At 51.8% G+C, this 15,173-nt stretch overlaps 1 protein-coding gene across 1 annotated transcript in view; it reads right to left on the bottom strand.

Moving 5' to 3' along the window:
- Positions 1-1,117: 1,117 nt before the first annotated feature.
- Positions 1,118-15,173, bottom strand: part of CXCL12 (C-X-C motif chemokine ligand 12) — a 30,581-nt gene continuing 16,525 nt past the window's right edge. Inside the window, exon 4 of the mRNA XM_082714177.1 lies at positions 1,118-1,354. Coding sequence (XP_082570303.1) covers positions 1,351-1,354 — 4 coding nt within the window. The 3' untranslated portion in view covers positions 1,118-1,350. The remainder of the gene's footprint in view (positions 1,355-15,173) is intronic.

Raw genomic sequence — 15,173 nt, 5'->3', positions numbered from 1 at the left:
TCTGTTCCTCCCCTTTCTCCTGTATCTCTCTCTGTCTCTCTCTCTCTCTTCTCCTGCCCCTCTCCTGCATGGGGATTGAGTCAGGAAGGAGGCAAGTGTGAAATTCATTTTCCTGTATCAGAGCTGAGGCCTCAAACTAGTAGAGAATAATGTTGGGACAAAAAGACCTACAAGGACTTAGGGCTTATCAAAGGCAGTGGACTTCCTGTTTATACAGCTCTCCTTCCCTGGGGAGGCCCGGCAGAGCCCAGCCAGCTGTGGCCTGGGCAAGCCGCCTAGCTCCAAAGCCCAAGGTCCCACCAGTTGGTGTCAAGCCCAGCCTCTTCTCCTTGATCCCAGGCCTGCTGGAATCCCCAGTGCCGGGGCCCCGTGCTCCCCACACCTGAATGCTTCTGAGCATGCGCGGCTTTCAGACCCTGGGCCTGCACTTGACAGGAGGCTGTGCGGGCATTTCTGCCTCCATGAGCTGTCCACTGGGTAACATGGTGGCCTGGCCTTCTGGCTCCTCTGTCCTGGAGCTAGGACCCCGCGTCTCTACACTGGACAATCATTCATCCATCCAGGCCTCAAGCATTCATGACATACCTACTATGTGCTCTGCACTGGTGTTCTAGGGCCCTTGTGACACTGATGGAAAACAATAAGGCTCTGTCCTTATACACTTATGCCCACAAACAGACAATGAATAAAAAAACAAATTATCAAAGAAATGCCTTTGCACCCAAATTGCCTAAACGGTGTGGGGAACGGGCTGGATGTGGAGAGGGTGGTCTGCCTGGTGTGATCCGGAAGACCTCTCTGAAGGTGTTTCCTTAAGTTGAGGATGAAGAGGGGGCAGCTGTGGGAAGATGAGGGGATAGTGCTCCAGGCAAAGGAAACAGTCAATGCAAACGTCCTGCGGCAGGAGCAAGCTGGGCTTGGCCAAGGAACACAGAAAATGCTGGGGAGGCTGGATGGCAGGAAATGGGAAGAAGGTGGTTTGGGTGAACACTGGAAGGTAACCAGAGGCAGAGCTCCTTGGGCCTGTGGGCTCTGGACACACACAGACACACACAGACACACACACACACACACACACACACACACACACACACAAGGAGAATTTTACTTGGGGGAAAAAGGTTTGAAAGAATTTATGTTTTAAACATCAAACTAGCTGGCAGGAGCTCTTGACGACCCAGCGGGGCTGGGGGCTGGGTAGAAGGTGAGGTGTGGTGCCATCGGGAACTCTGCTGTTCATCACACATCATGTAGCCAGAGCTGGGGCGATGTAGTAGATACCGTGGAACTTAGCTCCGAGCTACACAGATGCTGCAAATGTGATTTTCTTGCTTTTCCTGTGGACTTGGGCTACCTGTGAGCAGAAGAGAGTGGATGGATGCGAGAGGGGGCAAAAATCTGAGGCACTCCAGTTGTCCCTCGGGTGTTGTCCTGAAAGCCTCCCCTGCAAGTGTTCGCTCGTGGCCCATCTGGGATGGACGATGCTTGTCTTCGGCCTTTCAGGCCAGGGCACATATAGCTTCTGGCACTTTCCTACCTTCTGTTGGTGCCCTTCCAGTGGGTGTCTACTTCACTGTGGGGACTCACTGCCAGGGCACATATAGCTTCTGGCACTTTCCTACCTTCTGTTGGTGCCCTTCTAGTGGGTGTCCCCGTCACTGTGGGGACTCACAAAGGCTTTGGTGGAGCCTCTGGTGGTGGACAGACTGGTTAGATGGGCAGCAAGAACAAGGTACTTTCCTGGGGGAATGTCCATGTAGGGGCCCAATGGAAGGGGCTGAATCCCATTCAGGAAAAGATTCTTCCTGAATAGCAAACATTTAAAAGGTGTCCCAACACCACCCTGAGCCAGTCACAGAGTCCTCAGGTGACCTACAGCAAGATGCTTGCCCCAAATGGACCCCCTGCCCCAGGCTGGCAACTGATACCCTGGGGACCCAAGAAGGGATCTTTCTTCCTCAGACATCAAGTGGTAATGTCTCTGTACAGGGGGTGAACTTTGACTGCAGATCCCCAGACTCCAGATATTCTGTAAACAGAGACAATGACCTAGGTAAGAGGCCTTCACTACCCCAAGGCAGAGCAAGTGGGGCCTCAGGCAGCCTGGGCCACACAGGAGAGAATGGACACAATAAACCCTGAAGACCATGAGAAGAGCCCAGGCCAGCCCGGGACACAAAGCCCTCCTGGGCACACTTGCTCTGTGAAAAAGAAACTGGAGTGGGCATACCATAACACCCTTACTGGGCTCAATTATTGGTCTTTCTATAGAGTAGCATTTCTAATTATAATGAAAATTATCTCCGAACTTGGAGCATTTCTTGGTTGCTTATTATGCTAAACATTTTAAATACATGATCTCATTTATTTCTCTCCACAGGCAATACTGTTGTCAATGACAAGGTTGGGACATGGAGAGTGTAGGTGACCTGTCTGGGGTCCCACAGGCCAAGTCTGCCTGGAACTCAGGTCCGCCCAGGTCTAATTGTAGAAGTATGGAGATTACAGTTTAAACATCTCACTCAGGAGTGGGGATGGAGTCATGCTCAGAAAATCCTTTTGGTGTCATCCTAACTACTGAGTTAGAATCCACATCTGAGTAGTTTTATGCACAGATGCCAGAGCAGGGTCAGCCGTGTGTCCCCGTTGGGGTTGAAACTCGGCCCAGAGGGAGCCACCCCAGGGAGCAGGCCCCTGACCGTGCAGCCCCCTGAATGCTGCCTTTCCTTGTTCATTATCTTTGCAGTTGACTTGTACTAAACAGTAACCCGGGCTTGTTAGACAGAATGCAGACATCATGGGAAATGGAATCTGAAAACAGGAAAGTAAATGTAGCAATAGGGATCCCAGCAGAGCACAGATGGCGCGCTCAGGTGAGGGTCCTTTCAGGAGAGGTTAATAAGGAGACTCCTTACAAAGGCGCAGGCAGGACACAGGGTCGCCAACCCCTGAGCAGGAAGAGGGAACAGTCACTAGATGCAACTTCAGGGGGTACTCCTGGACTACAACCTTCTGACTGCAGAAACCAGGACTAACCCGGTCTGAAGGCTCCAGGGAATGGAAATCCTAAGCCTACCTCTCCCAACATCTTTACTTCCCACTGGTGACGCAGATAGCAGTGCTGGCCCGACATCGGACCCCAGGGCAGACATCAGGCCCCCAAAAACTTCTGGAGGGTGACAGAAGATACTCCACACAGACCCCCAGAATCCCATCCTATGAAGTAACCTCTTTGGGTGGCAGTGTCTCTACACACGGTCGCAGGGACCGAGTCTCCAGGACACGCACTAAACCCTGATTTTTCCTTCAGATCGAAGACCCTGCAGCTGCCGCTGCCCTCAGTTCCGGGGGAATGGGGAGGAATGGAGCATGCTGGGTACACTCAGGGCATCCCATGAACTGAATGAGAGCAAGGGAGATCTGACTGAGGGGTGAGAGGAGACAGCATCGCAGAGGCTGCGGCCACAGCCTGGAAGTGGCAAACGGGCAGGATGCCTGCGTCATCAGGGCTCCAACACTGGTCCCTGCTCTCCGCCCCAGAGGCCCCTCCCACCCTGCTGGGCTCGCTCCTCAGGGTCCCTGCACACTCCCTGAGACTGCTCTGTGCAGCCAGGTGACCAGACAGGCAAGGGCAGGTGTGATAGGGTGTGGGGGCCACTGAGAGAGCTTGAATTTGAGGTGGTTTTTTGATGATCCCTCTGGCTTCGCTGCGGGGCTGGATGGAGGCAAGGGTGGGTGGTGGGGCTGAGGAATCACAGGTGGCTCTGGGTTTTTTGGGTGACACCATGTGGCTTACCGAGGTAGAAAACTGGGAGCGAAATTACTTGACCCGGGGAAGGTGGGTGTGAAAATGAGGACTTCGGTTTTGTTCAGGCAAAGCTTGAGATGCCTTTAATGTGCAAGCGGGTGATTGAATCAGTGAGTTCACAGCTCCCTGAGAAGTCAGGAAGGTGTGTGGGATCAGCTTTAGGACCTCAACGATGCTCAGCCCTGAGGATTTTAGTGGCTGAGGCTGGGTCGAATTATTCCCTATCTTCTTTCTTTCTGTCTATCTGTCTATCTATCTATCTACTATCTATCTATCTACCTATCTAGCTACTATCTAATATCTATCTATTACTATCTAATATCTATTTAATACTATCTATCTATCTATCTATCTATCTATCTAATCTAATTTTTGAGGTCCAAAGAAGGTGGAATGGAAAGCCTGGGAGGGGAGGACACACCAAAAAGTCCAGGATGCCTAGTTTCTGGGCCCTCTGGGTCAGTGCTCACTGCCTAGCCCCAAGAAGGGCAGTCTGACCAGGGCCCCTCACCAGGGCCTCTCTGGCCAACCTCGAGAAAAGTGCAGGGTCAGCCCCACTCAACCCCACAGAGCCTTTTATTCCACAAGGTGAGAGAGAAGATCCTTCAAGAAGCCGGTGGATCTGAGTGACAGAAATGGGACCAGATTTCACATGCCCTGTGGTGCCCAAGTTCATGTGACCCTTCCTCCCTTTCCCACCCATCTGTTTGTGGAGGGCTTGTTAGAAGTGACGTGAAGGCGTGCTCGGGGATAAAAACAGAGTTCAAGGAGAAAACAAGTGAACATAGGGGAAGGGAAGGAAAAATAAAATAAGATAAAAACAGAGAGGGAGGCAAACCATAAGCGAGTCTTAAGTATAGAGGACAAACTGAGGGGGTGCGGTAACCGGGTGATGGGCATGTTGGGTCAGCACAAGGTGTTTATGCAAGTGATGAGTCATCAGATTCTACTCCTGAATCCAGTACTACACTGTATGTTAACTAACTTGAATTTAAATGAAAACAACAACAACAACAACAATAAATAAACAGAGTGCAAGGAGATGAGGCACTGGAGTGTGAGCAGACTGAGCTCTGGAAACACTGGAGTAGGCAGATGGGGGCTGGCATGGCCCTGGGAGCCTGGGCAGGGCACTGCACCCCTCCAAAGAGGTACTGGGGAGATACTTGAATCAGAAATCAAGATGCTAACCGCCCTGGGTTTTCATGTCACCTGGATGAGGCAACCTCACTCTCAGGGATGCTGAGACCAACCAGTAGAAGATACAGCACAAAAAACTCAGCTCCATTTAAGGGAAAATTTCACAATAATCAAAACTGGAAGAAATGCCCTAGACTCCCCTAGGAGACAGGGAGCTCCCTGCACCAGAGGGGCGGGATGCATGCAGAGAAAGAGACCAAGAGGCCGAATAAACACTCCAGAAGAGGAATATGTCTCTCAATCTTGCAATCTCACAGATCTCTTGCCCTACCGCTCCTGGAACAGGACACGGTCACCGTCTGCACATCATCTGAAGCTCTTCACTTTTTAGGCTGAATGCACCAAGCTCCAGAGCACAGGCTCTCTCTCACCCTGTGGTCCTGGACCTGAGGCATCTTATCACTGGGGACCTGTTAGAGATGCACCTGCTTAGGCCTCTCCCAGGCGTGGGGAACGGAAGCTCTGGGGCTACAGCCAAGAAATCTATGTCCTAAGAAGTTCTTGGAAAATTCTCTTAATCCCTAAATTTGAGAACCACTGGTCCAAAGCAATGATTTCCCAGCACCAGATTACTCACGGGGTTGGGGGGATAGGATGCTGTTGGCATGCACCCCACTCCCAAGACTGATTTCTCTGCTCACAGCCTGGGAATCCAGGTTCCTACCTTGCACCTGGGGCTGAGAACCCCTGGCCCAGGCCTTCCCCTTCTGCACTTCTCTACTTGCTTTTCATGCCTGCTTTTCTCTATTTCTTTTACTGAATCCCCTTCTTGGATTTGCCTTCTTCTCTTTTCTTTCCCATACTCACTGAAAACGTGCTAAGGCAATAATCTCCTTTCCAAACATCTTTGGGGAAGAAAGTGCCAAACAAGATCAACGCTTGTGAGCCAGTCCTCTGGGGGTTGGGCACAAGCATGCTAAAAATCGTGGATTCCAGTTTTTCCTAATGCTTCAGTCTATAGTTCTGGGGTGGGGGTGGGGTGGTTGCAGTGTTCGGTCTTCAAATTGCTAAACTCAATTGTTTTATTTTGTTAATAAAATAAATGCTATGCTTTATGTAATGTATTAATATACATTGCAAATGCAACCACATGAAGGTGTTTAGAGAAATACAAGCTTGTCCCATTACTCAAATGATAATAAGGGCATATGGGCCATGGTAACAAACAAAAACGGGGGTTACTTTGTAACTAGTTAACAGGTCACAGCTTTGCTGCCTCTACTGCTTGGGGTGAGTTAGATTTACACCAGAGGAAAGGTAAACAAACTCAGAGCTGGCTATTTAAAGGGAGAGGACTTTCAGAGAACCGAGATCTTGGAATGGCGAGCTGTCCTCCGCTGTCCCAGCGCGGAGGGCTGGGCATTGTGTGGAGGGAAGGGTCTGCTCATATGGGATGCAGAGGCCATCTGGGGTGGGAAGGAAACTGGGTGGGGCAGGAATGGTTAACAGGGAGGCTTCCCAGGGGAGGGGAAGGTCCAGCTGAAGGGTGAGTGGATGGTGAGACAGAAGGTCTGGGAAGTGGCCTTGGACAAAGGAAAGGTGCCCTTGAGAACCCTGGAGGAGGCAGGAGGGAGCCCCTGTGACTGAGGATGGGGAAGGAAATTGGACGTGGATCGAGGTGCCCTGGGAAGCTCTTGGAGGGTTTCAGATAAAGGAGTGGCGAGACCCATGCAGAATGGTTTTATTTGGTCCCTACAAAAAGCTCAGCTCACTCTTTACTGGGCAGAGTTGGGGAACGCCAAAGCAAGACAATGTGGATGACTATGCTCTAACACATTGCTCCCGTGAAGGTGCTTTTCTGTCTTCTGATTGACTCCAAAATCCACTGACTCCAAAATTCTAATAGTTGAAGGCAATTTAAAGGCCCTTCTCACATTGTTTAAAATTAAATGTTTGATATTATATTATAAATTCCGTTTTCATTCCTTTTGTTTGGTTGGTTTTTTTCCAGACTCTCATGAAAGCTCTGCATATCACCAGGGTTGACTTCCACTGGCCACGTCCAGAAAGTCGGTCAGACTCTGTTTCTGTTTCTGGGTTCTGGGAAAGGCCAGAGTCTATGAACCTGACCTTCACTGCACCAAGCATGGGGGGGACATACCCAGAGTCACAGATTGAGGCTGGCGCTGCTCCCATAGGCTAGCGGCAGCCCCTTTGGCTAATCAACTGTTTGGGTTTGGCTAAGATGAGATTTCTTACAAATGACTCTACTTCCTGCCACAATGCCACGCCCAAACCTGCCGAAGATGCCCTTTCTGTCTTGTTCTGTTTCACTTTGGAGCTGAAGGGTGTGAACATGTGAACAAAAACCTTGGTAAAGGAGCATTTTAGTGCTGGGAACCTCACAGATTTGTTCCACTTTGATCTGATTTCTGTAAAACAGCTCCTGATGTGTCAGAGTGGGGAAAGAAGAGAAAACTGAAATGATTTCCAAGCTGCATTGGACATTTCTGTACATCCTTTGAAACAACCTCTGGATGGGGACTAGGCTCAAGAGTGGGTGTGCGGGAACCCTGGCGAAGGGTGCCGCCCATCTTATTTTACTTGGAAACCTTATTTATTAATTAATTTGTTTGTGGGCAGGAGGCCATCTGGCTGCTTGGAGAAGGGACCTGTTTTCACCACATGGGCACCGCTGGCGCTGGGGCCGCCTGGCAGGACAGCTGGTGGAATGAATTTGCTGAAAGTGGACCAATTGGGGATGCAAGGCTGATGGGGAGACTGAACTCCCAAGGACACATACATATGTTCAAGCCTGGGGAGGTTGGTGGTTTTTGAGCCATCAGCAAAATGAAGAAATAGTGAAATCCAGACATAAGATTTTCAGTTCACAGGTAAAGGAGCAAAAATGGTTTTCAAACCACGTCCTGGGCAGCAGACTTATAATCAGATGTGCCCTGTGTGCCAGAACCACACCAGGATAGGCAGCCCTAAGGAGCTCCTGGGTCCAGCCCGGAGACGTGACTGTCCCAAACTTTCCGAAGCTGCAGGTCTGGGAAAGCTGTAGCATGTGGCAATTATATAACCTCAGGCATTTGTTTCAATATTCTGGTCAACAAGGGATTAAAATTTCTTGCATCGAATTAGCCGTGGCCTAAGAATGGAGACCTAGGAGTTAGACATCTCCATGAAATTGGGCAGAGCTGATGACTCTTGCTGATGGAACCAGGGCCAAGGGGAATAGGGTTCAAAGCCCCCGATGAGTGTGGCATCTTGTGGGAGGGCTGAGCTTGGAGCTATGGGGGACCCAGAAGAGGGCAAAGGGAGGGGAGGCAGCAGGCTGAGCCTGGGGTGGGGGGACCCTGGGCCTGTGTGCCCAGAGGCCAAGACCGGACCCCTAAGCACAGGAATTTGGAATGATTCCTGAACCCTGACTTCATGACAACGTTCCACCCTTGAGTGCTTCCAGCACCCCAGGAGGAGCACCATGGGAGATGGGCCTGGGGAGAAGCTGGAATGAGGGGCCTGAGATCCTTTATCCCAGCTTGGCTTCCAGCAAGGGCAGGTCAACACATACAGCTGAACGACAAACATTGCCAGGAGCACTTCACTAAGACATGGATCTGATTATAAATGGAGGAAGTGCCAGGCAGCCCTGAGAGGGGTGGGAAAGAGCCACGTGCTGGCGGGCTTTGACAGCAAAGCCCTAACTTAGCACCCAACTTACCTAGCCACGAAGTCCCAGTTGCTAGCCCTCGAACTGAGACCATGCAGAGACAGAGAGGATGGGGGTCCATGTCGGCTATAGATCCTGGGTGGCCCTAAGTGGTCACTCCCTTTCTCACGAGTATGTCAGGTTGAATGAAGTCATGGATCTAGAGAAGCCAGCTCTGAACTTGACACCTGGTCTGTCCTTGGGCAACGTTACCCGGCATCATTTTTATGGTTATTATTCCTATTCTTCCTTATCAGCTTCCAGTACCCTCCTTCATGCCCGCTGGCCAGGCCGGAGTCTAATTCCCTTTTTCCAACCCAAGAATGCTTTTTTTATACCTACCCACCTGCACCCATGACAGCTCATGAGGGGGGTTGTTGGCCAACACTGTCACACCCAGGAGACACTTCTGCTCACCTCATGTGCCAGATTCGGTGACTTATGTCACCACTGAGCCCCAGGACAGCCCCCAGCCCAGCAGCCAGTGGAGGGACTCCCTGCGGTCACCATCGCCCCTCCCTCCCCGGACACCTCCTGTCTGGCCCTCAGTGGGGAGTTCGCTACACACGGGAAGGAAGGGCAGCTAGTGATATGGATGGCTCGACACAAAATGTGGAGACTCTGGTTTCTGCTGCTTCTGCGGACGTGGCTTAGGAAAGTGCTTACCTCGGCTCCTCTCTCATCTGCGAATCCGGAATCCCATCTCCCCTGAAGGAAGCACGGAGTGGCGGTTAGTGTGTTTCATGCCTGGCACGTGGAGGGGAGGGACGTCCCAGCTGCCCGGCTGCTCTCCTTCCCTGCACTCAGGCAACAGCCCCATCCCGCCCCCAGGGCAGTCGAGAGCTGGCTCTTGTCCCCGTGAAGTGACCCACAGAGGAGGAACTGCAGATGAGCTCCGGGCTCGGGCAGGCTCAGGGACTTCTGCAGGTCCCCTGTATGGTCTGTGATGGGGTAGGCTCTGACAGCAGGCCCCGCGATCCTTGTCTTCCTGGGCTGGCCTCCCGGCCTCGTGCCTGGTGTCCAAAGAGGATGAGGAGCCCAAGGCCAGGCTGGGAATTCAGATGCCCCAGAGAGCAGCTCCAGTTTGGGTGAAGAGAGGAAGGCCAGGGGAGGAAGAGGGCCGTGGACCCAAGGCTTGTCTAGGCTTTTCCAGAAGGAGGGGAGGAGGCAGAAGAGGAAGAGAGGCTGGGAGGAACAGCAACTTTTGCCCTTCTGGTATGAGCCTAGCAGATTTCACATACTTTTTCATTATTTGGTGAGGTGGCCAAAGGATTTATTTTTTGAAATAGGACATTCTGAGAGAGAAATGGTGCTGTTAGTCATTTTGCTGGGGCAAACAGGTAGCCACTGGAACTGTCCAGGCACATTGGAATGCCTGGTCACTCTTTAACGACTTTGAAAGGGCATCTGAACAGGATCATGGTACCCCTGATTGTCCAAGGAATGACCCTTTCAGATTCCTCTCTTTGAGGATTTTGGGTTCAAGTCCCCCTTTTCTGTGACTCCAGGTGCCAGACCCTGGCTCCCTGTGGCCGCGGTGCTGATCCAGGGCACGAGTCCACAATGACCAGTCTGGGGAGGTCAGCAGGGGAGCCTCATGAGCCCTGCCACAAAGGAAATGGACTCTCTCACAAGGCCACTTGAGAACACAGGCCTTGGCAGCTACAGGGACAGTGCCTTGTGGGTGAGATCTTGTTATTCCAGAAAACCACAGAGTGAGAACCATGCCTTTCCTGGGATAGCTCATACTCGGCCATTTCTAAGAAAGTGCATAGATTGAGCTTGGGGGTCCAAGATAGCTGTGCTTGGATTCCAGAACTGTGGTCCAGGCATGCACCCAGGCTTTGGGGGCTCCCCTGAACCTTTCTGAGCCTCCCCTGCCTTATCTGTGCTGGGATCAGCGGCATCTTTACACTGCCTAGCAGTGCCTTCCTTGTGAGGAGCTGCCTTCAGCCCCAGTACGGAGGCACAGAGCAGGAGGCTCCGTATGGGGCAGGGATTGTGGCTGTGCTGTTTTGGTTTTGAAATATCACCATTTCCTTGTAAAGCCTACAGCTGTTCAGGAAAGAAAAAAAGATGCCATTAGATGTCTACTGTGCTTGTAAAATGTACGCTGATTTTAGAAACACTCATGTGTTTTTTTTTTAAACCTCTGATTAAATCAAAGAAATCTGGTGTCCTCTTCCAACTTCTGTCCTCCTCAGGGAGGCAAGCCACGTTCATCACTGGGTTTTATGTGCCTAAGAGCAGTACATTTTATGAGGATAGACCACAATAAAAATTGGATTTGACATTATAAAACACATACACGTGCACACACACTTGTGTGCAAATTGTTCTAGTAAGTGTGACATATGCCAATGTTTTCTATACCTTTCTCTTCTTTCCTTATTTTTGGTGCTATTTCACTTTTTTAAAAAACTGATGCTTCTGACAGTCTCTACTGATTTCATAGGCTGAGCTTGCTGAGCGTTTGCTCTGGCTGGACTGTCATTTAACTGTCAAGGGTATCCCTTTGAACCATATGGGGCAGACCCTGCCCTGAGCCAGGCAGACCCCGCCCACCACCTCTGCCCAGGGAGCTCTGCAAACTGCAAGAATGGTTTGCCAGGACCACTGGAGCCAAATAGTCCAGGATCAGTCGGGCCTCCCACGTTCCAGCCTTGAGATATGGACACTTCATGGTTGCTTAGATCGTCTGTCTCTGTGTTCATCACACAGGAGAGGGGTGTTATCTCCTGGGACTGTGGGAAACGCCGAAGAAGGAGGCATCTGAAAAACACCTCTGTAGACTGGCAGGCAGAGACTGGTCCCAAAATGTCAGCTGGATGGAAAGCACCTGACCAAGGTGTGTGCTTGTCCTCCCTGGGAACTCTGTCCTGCCTGCTTTAAGGAGAAGTACAGTGAATGCATTAGCCTCCAGTTCTCCTTGGCTGCCTGAGCACAGGGGCAGGCCCCCACAGAGGAAGAACTGGAAAGAGCTGGTCCCTGGCAGGCCTCATTCCCAGGTGCCAAGGTCTGGACATGGCGCTCCGGGGTTCCCACAGTGGCCGGAAGGAGAGCCGCCTCCCCCAGAGCTCAGGAATGCCCCCAAATGATTGTTTCCTCACGGCCTACAAGCCCATGTGACCTTGCGCTGATGTTCAGGGAAATGCCTGGAAGAGGCCAGGACAAGGTGAGCCTGCGACTGCATCTGGGGCCTTCCAGACTGACCAAGACCGGTCACTCCTCCTCCTGAGCAAATTCCCCCGCTGGGCTGCAGTGCCGAGCTGCTGCCTGGGAGAGTGGAACACTGTCCTGTGCCACCTGCCTTTCCTGAGCTCTCGGCTCTTTCCCTGACCTCCTCCCCAGGGGCTGGCCTGCCATCCGCCGCCCCAGGTCAGGCCTGGGATGAAGCACTAGCAGCAGAGGCCCCGTCCCCGGACACTGGGCCAGTTGTCCAGCTGTCCCCAGGCCAGCCCTGGCAGCCCCACAGTCTTCCCAGAAAGTGTGTGCAGGTCCCCATAGGAGCAAGGAGCACTCGGACGGAGGTGCCCTGGGGGCAGCGGTGATTCTTTAATCTTGGTCACAGAAAATGAACCACTATGGTTTTTCATGCTCTGGGGACTCCAGGGGTAAGGCTCAGGCATGGGGGATTCTAGACAAGAGGCAAGGTGTGTGTGTGTGTGTGTGTGTGTGTGACCGCTGATATGTGCACCATGGCGTGAGGAGAATTTGGTGCTAAGTGATGACTTCACAGTGTGCCCCTAAGTGTGGGAACGAACAGGCGACCTTGTGAGGTGAGTCCTGCTTTTCTTTTCAGAGATGGGCCAAGACTCCCATGTGTTAACCTCCTACTAGTTTATCAGGCGGTCATTCCAAGAATATTTCCTTAGCGTCTTCTAGGGGCCAGCCACAAAGTGAGCAAAGCAGACCAAGCCCTTCTCGTCCCATGTGGTATGCACCTTCTCGTGGGAAGCAGGCAGTGCCCAGAAAGCTGGCAGAAGGGGCTGTGCCTGAGGGGAGGCCAAGCAGGATAAAGGGGTCCCGTGTGACACATCAGGGAACGGCTACAGGCTGGGGAAGTCTGCAAAGGCTCTCCTCACAAGATGATGGCCAACAGAGACTGAATGAAGGGAGGGGCTAAGCCAGGTTGTATCTGGGCAGGGGCTACCGGGCCCATAAGTCCCCAGCCAGGGTCAGTCCTGGCCTGTTCAAGAGTGAGGGAGCCACTGTGGCTAGAGCAGAGGGAGGGGTGAGCTCAGAGAGGTGACAGGCTACAGTGGGTGTGAGCCTCCGTTGGTTAAAAACTGGAGGGTGTGCAGGGGTGGCACGGCCAGGTGGCTCGGCAGGCCACTCTCGCTGCTTCCAGAGGAACTGTGGGGGCAGGGAGGTGGGGGAGGGGGTGGTTGCTGGACCAAGATAGCAGCTGTGAGACGCGACTGGATTCTCAATGTATTTTGAAGCTTAACTGGGTTTGTTAATGGTTTAGTTCAGGGCTGTAAGGGAATAAAGTAAATCAAAGATGGCAATATGGTTTTGGCCTGAGCACCCAGAAGCAATGGAGCTGTTATTTACAGGAATGGGGATGAGCAGCTTGGGAGAAACGTGGAAAATAAGAGTTTCCTTTTGCAAATGTTCACTTTCAGGGGAGGAGGGGACGTCCAAGCCCGGAGCCCAGGAGAGAGAACGAGGTCACCCGGTATATGCACACGGAGCGTCTGTGGACTTGACCAAGGGGTGTTCTCATGTTCAGATGTCCAGTGATGAGGACACAGAAACAAAAAGAAAATGAAAAGGTATGAAGCTGAAGAAATAGGAATGGTCCGCTGAGAGCGAGCCAGAGTGTGTTTCAAGGAGGGCGAGCCATGCTGTCAAGAGACCAGGCTGGGACACCGAGAAGCTGAGAAGTGATAACTGGCCATTGCATTTCCCAATGGCTCAGTGACAACCTCGACAAAGAGTGGGTCTAATAGAGTGAGTGGTAGGGCCAAAATTCTAGCCGGGAGTGGGCTTTTTAAGAAAGAGAAGAGAGAGAGGAGGGGAGAAAGCAGACACGGGAAACATAGAGCCCTCTTGTGAGGACTTGCACGTGATGCGAAGCAGAGTAGTGCAGAAGCCGTAGAGACAAGGGGCAGGAAGAATACCAGGTTGGGAGGCACCTGGGTGGCTCAGTGTCCTCCTTGGCTCAGGTCATGATCCCAGGATCCTGGCACTGAGTCCCACATAGGACTCCCTACTCAGCGAGAGTCTGATTCTTCCTCTCCCTCTGCCTCTAATAATAAAATCTTAAAAAAAAAAAAAAAAAAAGTCCCCAGGATACCAGGTCAGGGTTGGTTTTATTTTTGCTTTGTTTTGTTTCCAATGGGAGATATTAGAGCACGTTGGTGTGTTGATGTAGAGGGAACGATTGCTGATGCAGGTGAGAGGGAGAGTCAGGAGAGATGTCCTTGGGCAGGTGAGAAGCTGGCTCCAGGGCCAGGTGTAGGACGGCAAGGGAGCAGGGCGCTTCCTGCCGGGTGAGAGCGGTAGCAGTGGACCAGAGGTGGGGCTCATGGAGCCTTTTCTTATTGTTGCCTTTCCTTTTGACTTAGAAGCCAGCCCATCAGCGGAGTGAGGAGGGGGGAGGATGAAACTTTAAAGGGAGAGAGTCGGTATGGAATGAACACTCTGCTTTGTTTCGGTTTGGCTTCATGGGCCAAGGGGTAGCTGCAACTCATTTGCTCAAAAATGAGTGTTGACTCCTTAAAACTTAGTAGAGTAACCTCCTTGAAATCTGAGAGTAGCTCCAAGCCCAGGTAGGAACGCCGGGGGTTGGTTGTGGCTTGTCCCTGAGGCTGTCAGCCTGGCCACCTGTTCATACATCCAATGTCCGTTCAACACCCACTATGACAAGCCCTCTTTGAGGCATGGGGAACGCGGCTCCTCGCATCCCCACCAGGACCCTGTTGCAGCCTCTTGAGGGATGCCCGAGGGATGGACTCCCCCTGAGAACTCTATTTTCCCAGTTTGTCCTCAGGGGAGCTCTCCGCAGGCTGAGGATTTGCTCAAGTGATTACTACAAGTGATGTAGGCAAGTTGGGTTGATGCTGGTGGGTGCCTTCAAGGATGGAAGAGAGCCTAGGACTAAACAGAATCTGTGCACCTTGTGTGTGTGTGTGTGAGGGGGGCTCTTAGGGGATGCCTCTGGGTCCTTTATCAATCCCAATATGGCAGCGAGCACAAGCTTAAATGGTCCTTCCTTGGAGTGACAGGTGCAGCTGTTGTCAGCCGACTCTATGGGGGCCAGCAGCCCTGGGAAGCATGGTAGGCAATGGATTTTTCCTTTTTTTTTTTTTTTTTTTTTTAGCTACATTGTTCTGAAGAGTCAGCATCATTCTGAATACTTGATACTTAATCCAGGGGTTGTTGGTTCCTGGTGCCAGAAGAGCGGAATGTGCTGGAACCAGCACTTACAGGTGATCAGGGAACCTATGAGACCCAACCAAGAAGCTTCTCCCCTCCTTTTCACCTTTCATGATCACTTTTAGC

This window comes from Mustela nivalis, assembly GCF_964662115.1.
Source record: "Mustela nivalis genome assembly, chromosome: 2".
NCBI classification, from domain to species: domain Eukaryota; kingdom Metazoa; phylum Chordata; class Mammalia; order Carnivora; family Mustelidae; genus Mustela; species Mustela nivalis.
Note: the sequence above shows the minus strand (reverse complement) of the source record. Positions and strands in the feature narration are given on the sequence as shown.